The following is a 12,725-nucleotide window of genomic DNA, read 5'->3' on the forward strand; positions in this document are numbered from 1 at the left end:
GTCTGTGTGCATGTGTGTGTGTCACTGGTCTGTGTGTCACTGGTCTTTGTGCATATGTGCGTCACTGTGGTGTGCACGTGTGTGTGTGTGTCACTGGTCTGTGTGCGTGTGTTTGGCACTATGGTCTCTGTCACTGTGGTGTGCACATGTGTGTGTGTGTCACTATGGTCTCTGTCACTGTGGTGTGCACATGTGTGTGTGTCACTGGTCTTTGTGCGTGTGTGTGTGTCACTATGGTCTCTATGTCACTGTGGTGTGCACATGTGTGTGTGTCACTGGTCTTTGTGCGTGTGTGTGTCACTGTGGTGTGCACGTGTGCATGTGTCATTGTGTTCTATGTATGCACGTGTCCGCGTGTGTCACTGTGGTTTCTTGGTGTGTGTGTGACTACAGGAGCAGCTGCGGAGCCAGGGAGGGTGTCTGGGGAGGGTGGGTATAGTCCTGGGGAGGGTGGGTGTAGTCCTGGGGGGTGTCTGGGGGGGTGGGTGTAGTCCTGGGGAGGTGTCTGGGGGGGTGGGTGTAGTCCTGGGGAGGTATCTGGGGAGGATGGGTGTGTCCTGGGGGGGTGTCTGGGGGGGTGGGTGTAGTCCTGGGGGGGTGTCCGGGGAGGGTGGGTGTTATCCTGGGGAGGTGTCTGGGGAGGGTGGGTAGTCCTGGGGAGGTGTCTGGGGAGGGTGGGTGTAGTCCTGGGTGGGGTGTCTGGGGAGAGTGGGTGTAATCCTGGGGGGGTTGTCTGGGAGGGTGGGTGTAGTCCTGGAGGGTGGGTGTTATCCTGGGGAGGTGTCCGGGGAGGGTGGGTGTAGTCCGGGGAGGGTGGGTGTAGTCCTGGGGAGGTGTCCGGGGAGGGTGGGTGTAATCCTGGAGGGGTGTCTGGGAGGGTGGGTGTAGTACTGGGGGGGTGTATTCCTGGGGAGGTGTCTGGGAGGGTGGGTGTAGTTCTGGGGGGGTGTATTCTTGGGGAGGTGTCCGGGGGGGTGGGTGTAGTCCTGGGGGGGTGTCAGGGGGGATGGGTGTAGTCCTGGGGGGGTGTCCGGGGATGGTGGGTGTAGTCCTGGGGGGGTGTCCGGGGAGGGTGGGTGTTATCCTGGGGAGGTGTCCGGGGAGGGTGGGTGTAATCCTGGGGGGGTGTCTGTGGAGGGTGGGTGTAGTCCTGGGGGGGTGTCTGGGGAGGGTGGGTGTAGTCCTGGGGAGGTGTCTGGGGAGGGTGGGTGTAATCCTGGGGAGGTGTCTGGGGGGTGGGTGTAGTCCTGGGGGGGTATCCGGGGGGGTGGGTGTAGTCCTGGGCTGGGCTGTCCAGGGCATGATGGACAGGAGGCAGATGGAGGACCTTTGCTTTAATTGGCTCACTCACAGTTCAGTGCCTCCCTAGATGGAGACCTGGGAGGTTGCGTCTGTCCATCCTCTATCCAAGGCCTGGCCGGGTGTAGTCAGGATGCAGGCTCTCAGCTCCCGCCCAGACGTGGAACTCGGGAGTTTTGGGGGTGCAGTGGGGTCAGCCCTGGGTGAGCTCCCCGGGCGAGGCTCTGGGGCCCTCGCTTGGCGCCGGCTGTGGGCCGGTCCCGAGTGGGGCAGACCGTGTGTGCGGAACCTCTGCTGCTTCTCCGCAGGCTGGGGCTTCAGCATGGGGACGCACTACCACTTCCACAGCTGGAGGGTGTTCGTCATCGTCTGCGTGCTGCCCTGTGTCCTGTCCTTGCTGGCCCTGCAGTTCATGCCGGAGAGCCCCCGCTTTCTGCTGGAGGTGAGTGGGCAGCGGCCCCGCGGGGAGCGGGCACGGAGGGGGCTGCAGCAGGGCCAGCACTGCTTCCCCCCGGTCTGCAGGGGGCAGAGCCCTCCATCCCCCCCTCCGCCTAGCACCGAATCTGGCTCTGTTCCTGGGCCGGGGATTCCTGGCTGGTCAGCCTCCAGGGACCCAGGTTGGGAGACCCTCTGAGGCTGGGTGGTGGGGGGGGCGGGCCAAGCCTCCCCAGGGCACCTGCTGTCCTGAGTGTCCTGCTTCGGAGGCCGCTGGAGTCGGGGCTGTTTTCCTGTGTTGCGACCTTGACCTTTGTGGCGAGGGCTGTACCACGCAGGGCCCCAGCCTCCAGAAAGCTGCTCCTGGGGCGGGGAGGGGGGTCCTCACACCTCCCCCTCGGGGCTCTGCGCCTGCAGTGGGCTCAGGTCAGGACGGCTCTGGCCTGCAGCCAGTGTGCTTGCGCCTGCCTCCCCTGGAGCCCCCTGCAGAGTGGCCTCCAGGCCTGTCTGACCCCGCCCCCACTCGCCAGGGAGTTTCTCACCTCCGGGCCCTGGGGTCGACTCAGTAGACGAGTTTCTTGGCCCCGGAGGCTGGGAGCCCAGGTCAAGTGGTCCGCAGGCCACGCTCCCCGTGCAGGCGCCAGGGCGGGTCTGTCCACCCTCTCCTGCTTCACGGGCTCCCCGGGCCGCTCCGTGGCTGCAGCCGTGTGCCACGTGGCTGGCTCCCTGTGTGGCACTGGGGGCCTGCCTGTGTCCTCCTCGTCTGAATTGAACCTGTTAGACCGGCAGTGGCCCAGTTTGCAGAGAAGCCGGGGGTCAGGGTCCTGACACGCCTTCCTCAGGGCCCGGCGAGTTGACCCCTACGGTCTCTCTGTCCTCAGTGAGGAGTGCGGCTCCCACCCCACAGTCCCTGACGTTCTGTGGGAGTAACCCAGGGAGGAAGGGAGTGAGGTCTGAGTGTGAGTACTTAGTTACTCAGGGTAGGAGTGAGGTCTGACTGTGAGGAGGTACTCAGGGCAGGGGTGAGGTCTGACTGTGAGTATTTAGTTACCCAGGGCAGGGGTGAGGTCTGACTGTGAGTACTTAGTTACTCAGGGCAGGGGTGAGGTCTGACTGTGAGGAGCTACTCAGGGCAGGGGTGAGGTCTGACTGTGAGGAGGTACTCAGGGCAGGGGTGAGGTCTGACTGTGAGGAGGTACTCAGGGCAGGGGTGAGGTCTGACTGTGAGTACTTAGTTTCTCAGGGCAGGGGTGAGGTCTGACTGTGAGGAGGTACTCAGGGCAGGGGTGAGGTCTGACTGTGAGTACTTAGTTTCTCAGGGCAGGGGAGAAGTCTGACTGTGAGGAGGTACTCAGGGCAGGGGTGAGGTCTGACTGTGAGTACTTAGTTACCCAGGGCAGGGGTGAGGTCTGACTGTGAGGAGGTACTCAGGGCAGGGGTGAGGTCGGACTGTGAGTACTTAGTTAGCCAGGGCAGGGGTGAGGTCTGACTGTGAGGAGCTACTCAGGGCAGGGGTGAGGTCTGACTGTGAGTACTTAGTTTCTCAGGGCAGGGGTGAAGTCTGACTGTGAGGAGCTACTCAGGGCAGGGGTGAGGTCTGACTGTGAGGAGCTACTCAGGGCAGGGGTGAGGTCTGACTGTGAGTACTTAGTTACCCAGGGCAGGAGTGAGGTCTGACTGTGAGGAGCTACTCAGGGCAGGGGTGAGGTCTGACTGTGAGTATTTAGTTAGCCAGGGCAAGGGTGAGGTCTGACTGTGAGGAGGTACTCAGGGCAAGGGTGAGGTCTGACTGTGAGTACTTAGTTACTCAGGGCAGGGGTGAGGTCTGACTGTGAGTACTTAGTTAGCCAGGGCAGGGGTGAGGTCTGACTGAGGAGGTACTCAGGGCAGGGGTGAGGTCTGACTGTGAGGAGGTACTCAGGGCAGGGGTGAGGTCTGACTGTGAGGAGCTATTTGGGGTGGACGAGCCCGGGGTCTGTGAGTGCTCACTGAGGTCGTGGACAGCGCCGTTCTCTCTTCACCCCCGTGGAAGCGGCCTGCGTGCGGAGTGGCTGGGGGCAGAGCCCAGACGTGAACGGTTCCCTGCACGCTGCTCCAGCCCTGGTGGCAGTGGCTCTCGTGGTTGGCAGGCTGCCCCCACACCCCACCCCCAGGGCAGCCTTGTGCCAGCCCCCTACGCCCCACCCCCCGGGACAGCTGTGTGCCCAGCCCCCCATGCCCCACCCCCCGGGACAGCTGTGTGCCCAGCCCGGGGTCTCACGCCCCACCCCCCGGGACAGCTGTGTGCCCAGCCCGGGGTCTCACGCCCCACCCCCCGGGACAGCCGTGTGCCCAGCCCGGGGTCTCACACCTCTCTCCTTGGGGTTAACAGATGGGCAAACACGACGAGGCCTGGATGATCCTGAAACGCGTCCATGACACGAACATGCGGGCCAAGGGGGCCCCCGAGAAGGTGTTCACGGTGAGTTTCAGCCGCCGGCGCTGCGGCAGGGGCCTGGCTGTGGACGGCCCCGCCGAGCCTCCTGTCTGCTAGGGCGCGGGTGTGGGCGTCCCCGTAGGGCAGGGCTGGGGACCGTTTCTCCTGCCACTGAGAGACCAGCCTGCTGGCCGCCGCGTCTCCATCCCACCTGCGGCTGCCTGCGAGCCAGGCCACGCCGCTTCTCAGGCCTCCTGCAGCCCGCAGGCTGGCCGGTCCCCGCCCTGCCTGGGGTCTTCCTTGGGCAGCTGCTGGTTAGACAGGAGCAGGCGCTGTGCGGTTCGGAGGCAGCCGTGTGGCTGTGCTCACGGCGGCCGTCGCCAGGCCGTGTTTGTTCGTGGCCGCCATCCGCGTGTTAGTGCCCTCTTGCTGACCGCGTCCCGCAGGCTGGAGCTGTGTCTGCCTCGTTCCGGCAGCGCTGAGCCTTCTCGGGCACGCGGTTCCTGCCCCTCTCGTGGGCACTTGGAGGGAGCCGCCGGCTCCGAGCGCGGCCGCTGTCCTGGCTCTGAGCTCTCGCCCCAGGCCGTGTCCCGGGGGGCTGTGCCAGCCGGCGGAGCCACAGCGAGCTCCTCCCCCAGCCCTGGCTGCCGGCCTGAGTTTTGTTTCTCGCAGTTAGAACGGCCAGCATCAGTGCAAGTGCGGATTCCTGCACAGACGCCGAGACGCTGTGTCCTCCGTGGCCAGCCAGAGGCCGTGCCAGCTTCCGTTCCGATCCCCTTTCAATGTACTTCTTCCAGGAAGTCCTCCTGGATTACCTTCTGCTGCCTCTGATGCCCTGCTTCTGATTCTTTGGCTTCCGCAAGAGTGTTCGTCCTGGTTCACTATGGCTTCTACCCCTGCTTGTTGGGCAGGGCCACAGGACGCGCTTCTGCACTCTGGCGGCCCAGGCCCACATCCTGCACTGGGGCTGTGCAGCTCTGTGGCCGTGCACGGGTGCTCTAGGGCAGCACGGTGCAGCTACTGTCAGCCTCAGACAAAGCTCTGGGACGGGCCAGCCTGCCAAGGGGTTAACTATTGCTTTTGTGCTGTGATATGGGACCCCCTGACGCCAGACGCTCTGATAGGGGCGTGGCTGCCCCAGCGAGCGTGGCCTGGGGCGAGCGAAGTGATGTGGTTGCCACTGCCGCATTTGAACTGTCCTCGTAGGAAGTCGTCAGTGGAGCTGTTGGGCAGTCGGCCGCCCGTGCTGCATCTTCAGTTTCATGGCCTTTGGAATTCGGCCGCTTGGTTTGCTTGGGTAGGGCTGCGGGAGACCTCCTGAGGCCACGTGGGTTTCCTGGGCTCCCGTTAAATGGCTCCGACGTGGGCAAGTGGCCTCACGCTGTGGAGTGCGACCTCAGCCTGGAAAGCAACACAGAGACCGGGAACCGCAGGGAAAGCCCAGGCTGACGGCCTCAGGCCCGGAGCTGCGCACGCTCGGGCTGGGAGCACGTCCCGAGGAGAGGGCGCGCAGTGCTGGGAGTGTCTTATCCCAGCGTGCCGGAGTGCGGCGGCTGCTGGAGTGCTTTTCTTTTCTTTTCTTTTCTTTTCTTTTCTTTTCTTTTCTTTTCTTTTCTTTTCTTTTCTTTTCTTTTCTTTTCTTTTCTTTTCTTTTCTTTCTTTCTTTCTTTCTTTCTTTCTTTCTTTCTTTTTTTTTTTTTAAAGATTTATTTATTTGAAAGAGTTACACACAGAGAGAAGGAGAGGCAGAGGTAGAGAGAAGTCTTCCATCCACTGGTTCACTCCCCAATTGGCCGCAACAGCTGGAGCTGGGCTGATCCAAAGCCAGGAGCCAGGAGCTTCTTCCAGGTCTCCCATGTGCGTGCAGGGGCCCCAGGACTTGAGCCATCGTCTACTGCTTTCCGGGGCCACAGCAGAGAGCTGGATCGGAAGTGGAGCAGCCGGGACTTGAACCAGCACCCATGTGGGATGCCGGCACTACAGGTGGTAGCTTTACCCATTGTGCCACAGCGCTGGCCCCTGTAGTGGTTTTTACCAGCAAGAAAAGGGGACTGGAGAGGTTCCGCGGGAGGGAGGTGTCTGTGCAGCAGTTAGGACACTGGGGACCGGTGTCCCGGGTTCGAGTCCTGGTTCCACTTCTGATTCCAGCTTCCTGTGAGGCAGCAGTGAGGGCTCCAGCCCCTGGGCCCCTGCCACTCTCGTGGGAGGCCTGGATGGATCCCAGCTCCTGACTGCAGCCTGGCTGTTGTGGGCACGGGGGAGTGAGCCCGTAGACGAGAACTCGCGGTCCATCTGTCTGTCTGCTCACACACTGGGTGATCATGTTAGTCAGTGGTAGCGGGTCCCTGAGGGGCTGGGGGTAAGAGAAAGAAACCCGGGGCAGTGCCGAGGGACCCGGAGAGCTGCCACTCAGCCCAGGGGGAGCCGCGGGCCGGCGGACTCCCCGTGCTCACGGCTGAGGCGGCTGCCTCCCTCCGCACCTTGGCCGCTGAGCCTGGGTCTCCCCAGCCCTGTTCACAGCCCCCAGCCGGTGTCTCCAGGGAAACCTGCAGAAGGGGAGGGGCTGGGCACAGGTATTCCCTGAGTCACGTGAATAACGGCCAGTTGCATCATGGCACTTGTCACTGTCAGCACACACACGCACACATGTGCGTACACGCACACACATGTACACGTGCACACACCCACACACATGCATGCACACATGTACATGTGCACACATGCACACACACATGCACACACGTACACACCCACACACGCATGCACACACGCACACACGCGTACATGCGCACACACGCACACACATGTACATGCACGCACACGCACACACACCGAGTCCCAGATCCCAGGGAGCAAAGCAAAGCAAACGCCCATTTGCGAGGCTGTGCTATGCCTGGGCCTGTGCTTCTGGGGGGCCTCCTGGCTGGGGTCCAGTTTGCCCAGTGGCCTCCTTCAGCCGTGGCTAGAGTTTAGGATATCTGTGGGGTGTCCATGAGTATCCAATGATATCCACGGCATATCTATGGGGTGTCAGTGGGTATCCGTGGCGTATCCACAGTATATCAATAGGGTGTCCGTGGGTATCTGTGGCATATACACGGCATATCTATGGGGTGTCAGTGGGTATCCGTGGCATATCCACAGCATATCTATGGGGTGTGCGTGGGTATCTGTGGCACATCCATGGAATATCCGTGGGGTGTCAGTGGGTATCCGTGGCACATCCACAGCATATCTATGGGGTGTGCGTGGGTATCGTGGCACATCCATGGAATATCCGTGGGGTGTCCGTGGGTATCCGTGGCACATCCACAGCATATCTATGAGGTGTCTGTGGGTATCGTGGCACATCCATGGAATATCCGTGGAGTGTCTGTGGGTGCTGGACAGCTTGAAGCCCAGGCTGCCCGGGCCCTGCTGCAGAGCCGGCTGGGTTAGTCCCGTGCACCCGTGTGAGCCCAGTAGAAGAGCGTTTGCAAAGCTGCAGCCCCAGGACTGGAGGACGCGTCCGGAGCTCAGAGCCCATCGGCGCAGAGGCTCCCGCTGCAGGCACTGGGCTGGCCCGGGCGCCCCGGCCCCAGCTCTGCTCCTCTGCCGCGTCTCCAGCCTCTGCTTCGGCTGCAGGGAGGGCTGGAGGCGCTCTCACGCCTTGTTTCTGTCCCAGACGGACAGAGGTTTGTGGAGGAGGCCATGGTGGTGGTGGAGTTTGTGTTTGCTTTTCTGTTTGTCCTAGCATTTAGAGGAGGTTGTCTGCAGGCCCCGACCCTGATGACCTGACCGAGGCTCGTTGGCCTGGGGTCCCCTTGAATTGGTGATGAGCCAGACCCTCCTGGGGCCGCCTGTCCCACCGCTGACATGAGGGGACGCCAGTGCTGGCTGCCGTCCTCCAGGGGGCGCTGAGCTGCACCACCCAGCCTGCTCCCCGGTGCTCTGGTTTCTTCCAGAAAGTCAGGGAAACCCGGGAGGCTGGGATTTCCCTCTGCTGCTGCTGGGGTGTTGACAGCCACGAGGGAGAGGGCCAGGGGCTCTCGGGTGACGTCGACTCTCGCAGGCAAACCAGACACAGATGGGGATTCAGTGCATATGGGCCCACGGATGGAAGCTTCCCAAAGGCACGGTCGGGTCAGCTCTGCACGGGCAGCGGGGCTACGACGTCTCGCCTCCTTCGGTTTTCCAGGTTTCCAACATCAAGACGCCCAAGCAGATGGACGAGTTCATCGAGATCCAGAGTGCGACAGGAACCTGGTACCAGCGCTGGCTGGTCAGGTTCAAGACCACGTTCAAGCAGGTGCATGTGGGGCCAGGGTGGCTGTGGCAGGCTGACCCTTGGGAAAGCGCTAGGGCTGCAGGGGCAGCAGGCAGGGCCGCGCCCTGTCGCGTGGGCATGGCCCCGCCCCCCACGGCTCCGAGGCGGTTCGTCGGGAAATCGGAGGCATGCACTTTCTAAGTCCCTCCCCTCTCCTCCCTGGCGTGGGCTGCAGGTCTGGGACAACGCTCTGTACTGCGTGATGGGGCCGTACAGGACGAACACACTGATCCTGGCTGTGGTCTGGTTCTCCATGGCTCTCAGGTAAGCCCCGCCTCACGCAGCTTCCCTGGCCTCCGTGGGCCTCCCCGGCCTCACCTGGGCATCGCCCATCACAGTTGGATCCAGCTCCCCGGCAGGGTTTGTGTCGCGACAGAGGCTTCCGGCTGCAGTGACCGGCGGCCGGGTCCACTGGCTTTGGGCAGAGGAGACCTGTCGTCCTTCTGACAGGGGCCCCTGGAGGAGCAGGGCCAGAGGCGTTTGGGCCTGCAGCTGGCGCTGCGGCCGTCGGGGCTCTGGCCCTGCTCTAGGGTCTGTGGGCCGGGAAGTGTCTCAGGGGAGGGGCGGCCCCTTCCCCAGCTGCCCCTCACCCCATCGCTGTGGAGGTTGTGTTGACGAAGATTGCGTGGATGCACGTGTGTGGCTTCATGTCTGATCAGCACTGGGAAGTCACAGCCATGCTCAAGCTGACGGACACCCCCACCCCCTTGCCAGCTCCTGTTCTTGTGTGTGCACGTGTGCGTGCGTGCGTGTGTGTGCCATGCAGCGTTGTTGACAGATTGTTGGCTGCTGGCTCGTGGCCACTGCGGACTGATTACCCTGCCCCGAGCTTCCTTTTCTCAGCAGGGGTCCCGGCTCGGAAGCCCCCAGCCCACTTTCCCTGCCGTTAGGTAGCCAGAGGCTGTCCCATGCCTGAGGCCTAGCACATGTGCGGAAGGTGGTGGGGTTTCCTGGTGGCTTTGCACTGCTCAGGATTCAGGCCCAGCGAGGCGCCAGTGCCTGTGCTGAGAATCGCGTTTCTGTTCACAAAGGGGAGGCAGGGAGCCAGGGAGCCGCCGAGCAGGCAGCAGCGTCGACACGGAGGAGACGGCGAAACCCGGCAGTGCCGAGTCCCACGGCCGAGGGAGCTGGCTGTCGCTAGCTGGCTCCTCCCTCGGGCAGCAGATCCCTGGGTCGCTGCGTTAGCTCCGAACAGCACAGCCCTCCTCTTTGCGGTGGCTTTGGGCCCCCACTGGGGCCATTTTTCACACACAGGTTCAAGTGGGAACTCCCTGTGGAAGTTCCCAGCGCCCGCAGGTGCCAGGAAGTCCCCGTCAGCAGCCAGGAACCGTGGGCCACCTGTGAGGTCGCTGTGTCCCCGCTCACCCAGGAGACGCGCGGGCTCTGACGCCCCCTGGCTGCGGCAGGACCCCGGGGAGGCCCTGCTGTCTTGGCCCCTGCTCAGGGGGACCCGGCCTTCCTGACCCCGATGGAGAGACAGCGAGGGAGCCTGACCCCGCCGCCGGCTCACCAGGAGAGGCCATCTCAGAGCCGAGCACGCCGGCCTGCGTTCAACTCGCGCGTGGTGGTTGTTTTTTGTTTTATTCTTATTTAGGTTTATTTAATGTAACTTTGTGGAAAAGGCAATGCATTTAAACTGTGGAGAGTAGGGAGACGTCTGTCCATCACGTCTCCCTGCGCCCACACAGCCCTCTGATTTCCCGTCTTGTCACCGCGAGGACCGGTCCTTGCGTGTGTTCTCACTCTCCCTCGTTGTCGCAGTCTAAGGAGTGTTGTTTTCACCCGCGTTCCGCACACGGCGGTGTGTTCTCGAACTGGCCCGGACCTGGGCACTGACAGAGCGCGGGCTCCGGGCCTGGCGCCCCCCGCTCAGCACGCCTCCTCCACGCGCACCTCTGGGAGGCGCGGGGTCTCGGTTTGTGATGGGCTTCCAGCTTTTGCCAGCAGAGCCACGCGAGTGCCGGGTTTGCGGGACACTCTGCATTTGGGCTGGGTTTTCCGTGACAGAGGGTAACTCTCAGGGGTGTTTAGGCACCCGCACACCCTCTGTGCCGTTGTCCAGTTCCCCGTTTCCCAGCAGTGTGCGAGGGCACCTGCTTACCACCCTCGCCGGCGGGGTGTTGGAGCAGACGGGCGCTGTGATATGGGACGTGAGCGCCTTCCCCGCCAGGCCCCACGCCGGCCCCGAGTGGGCATTAGGTTCCGCTTCTCTAGGTCCGGGAGTGTCGTTTTTGTGTTTCGTGCGCTGTTTGAGCGGGAATGTCTGTTGTTTTCCTGTTCTCTGAGAGTCTGGCTTTTGAGTTGAGATCCCTGTTTGTGTTGAGGTGTGCGTCAGTCCCTAAGTCCTGGTGTTTTTATTCCTTTTTTTGGTCAAATGCTTTTCGGCATCTGTGGGGCCGATCGTGTTTTTCCTTGGAGCTGTTGATAGGATGAGTTACCCGCTGGACTTCCTCACACTGAACCCGGCCAGTGCCTTTGCGATCAGCGGGTCCACGTGGTCGGGAGGCAGACGCTGGTGGCCGGGGTGGGCTGTGCTGCACCTCAGGCCTCTTTCTCCCCCGCAGCTACTACGGGCTGATCGTCTGGTTCCCTGACATGATCCGCTACTTCCAAGACCAAGAGTACAAGTCTAAGATGAAGGTGTTTTTCGGCGAGCACGTGTATGGTGCCACGATCAACTTCACCATGGAAAACCAGATCCACCAGCACGGGAAGCTTGTGAATGACAAGTGAGCGAGCGGCTGAGGGCTTCCCCATGGACGAGGGCACCATCCCTGGGCAAGGGCTTCCCCGTGGACGAGGGCACCATCCCTGGGCCAGGGCTTCCCTGTGGACGCGGGCACCATCCCTGGGCGAGGGCTTCCCCGTGGACGTGGGCACCATCCCTGGGTGAGGGCACCGTCCCTGGGCGAGGGCACTATCCCTGGGCGAGGGCACTGTCCCCAGATGAGGGCACTGTCCCTGGGCGAGGGCTTCCCTGTGGACGAGGGCACCGTCCCTGGGTGAGGGCCCTCAGAGGGACGGGGGTTACGGAGGCGGGCGCAGCGGTCAGCTTGCTGTCACCGCGCGGCAAACATGGAGGGGCCCTTTGAGGAAGGCAGGAGCTGCCTTTGGCTCCTGGTTCCCGAGGTGCTCAGTTCAAGACCGGGCATCCCCGTTGGTGTCTGATGGGGATGGAGGATGGGGGAGCTGAGTGGAGGGAGGACCACGTGGTGGCCCAGGGAGCGCGAGAGGGGCTGGGCCAGCCCCAGGCCTCCAGACCCGGCCCTCTCACCACCACTCCCCTCAGAGGGCAGCTCCCAGGGGAGCAGGGTCTGCAGCCAGCCAGGACTGTGTCTCGTGCGGCGTGTGCCCCATCCACCCTGCCCACCCCTCCCAGGCCCAGGGCTGGGTGCGATGGACCGTCCCTCCTGCTGCGCTGTGTGGCTGCCCCCAAAGCCCTCAGGCCGGGGGTCGGGGCAGGACGTGAGCTCGGTTTACCCAAGGCCGCATCACTCCTGGAGCCAGGCGGGGCCCCTGTGCAGTCTCCACACTTGTGTTGTACTCAGCAGATGCACTGGGTTGTGGGTGACCATGGCTGGGTGGCAAAACCAGCAATGCCATGGCCTAGGTGGGTGGACGCCAACGGCAAGAACTGCCCCACACTCACCAGCTCCGGGCAGAGCAGACACCACAGGCTCGGACCGCAGTGACGCGCTCCTTCATCTGCGCCCACCCGTGTCGGGGGTCTTGCCTGTGTCACCTGCAGCCTCCGTGCGCGAGCGGCGTGCGCGAGGGGCGTGCGGCCGAGTGAGGCCAGAGGGCATCTCCTCCAGCTCTCACAGGCCAGGCCTCACACAGGCTCTCAGCTCAGAGGGGACACTTGGGCTGAGCTCACAGGATACCAGAGCCCTTGGAGAGGACGGTGGAGGAACAGGTGTCACTGGATATGGGGTTCGCGTTCCCAGACCTGCTTTTCAAGCGCTGGGGTGCAGTCACCAGGGGCTGTGCACCCCAAGCCCTGATGGGTCAGAGCCGCTGCGTCTGCCGGAGCGGTTGCTCCCGGGCTGGTGGCGGTGAGGTGGCGATGGCGGCAGCGGGGATCCCCGGACACCGCACTCCCTGAGCTCGCCGCCTGCGTCAGGACTTCGGGGTGGTGCGCTGAGAGCTGCCCGTAGCTTGACCAGCAGAGGCAGAAGTGCGTGTCTCCCAACGCAGCCTGTAGAGCCCAGAGCCCGCACCCTTGGCGACCAGGAGTGGAGCCTGAGCGGGACTCTGCATTGCCCCAGG

The 12,725-nt window shown here is 63.1% G+C and overlaps 1 protein-coding gene across 1 annotated transcript in view; it reads left to right on the forward strand.

The window, feature by feature from the left end:
• Nucleotides 1-12,725, forward strand: part of SV2B (synaptic vesicle glycoprotein 2B) — a 122,159-nt gene that overhangs the window by 91,963 nt on the left and 17,471 nt on the right. Inside the window, exons 5-9 of the mRNA XM_051835196.3 lie at nucleotides 1,608-1,741; nucleotides 4,106-4,195; nucleotides 8,328-8,438; nucleotides 8,632-8,720; nucleotides 11,021-11,185. Coding sequence (XP_051691156.3) covers nucleotides 1,608-1,741; nucleotides 4,106-4,195; nucleotides 8,328-8,438; nucleotides 8,632-8,720; nucleotides 11,021-11,185 — 589 coding nt within the window. The remainder of the gene's footprint in view (nucleotides 1-1,607; nucleotides 1,742-4,105; nucleotides 4,196-8,327; nucleotides 8,439-8,631; nucleotides 8,721-11,020; nucleotides 11,186-12,725) is intronic.

This window comes from Oryctolagus cuniculus, chromosome 12, assembly GCF_051225735.1.
Source record: "Oryctolagus cuniculus isolate XC-2025 breed Fujian yellow rabbit chromosome 12, ASM5122573v1, whole genome shotgun sequence".
NCBI lineage: Eukaryota > Metazoa > Chordata > Mammalia > Lagomorpha > Leporidae > Oryctolagus > Oryctolagus cuniculus.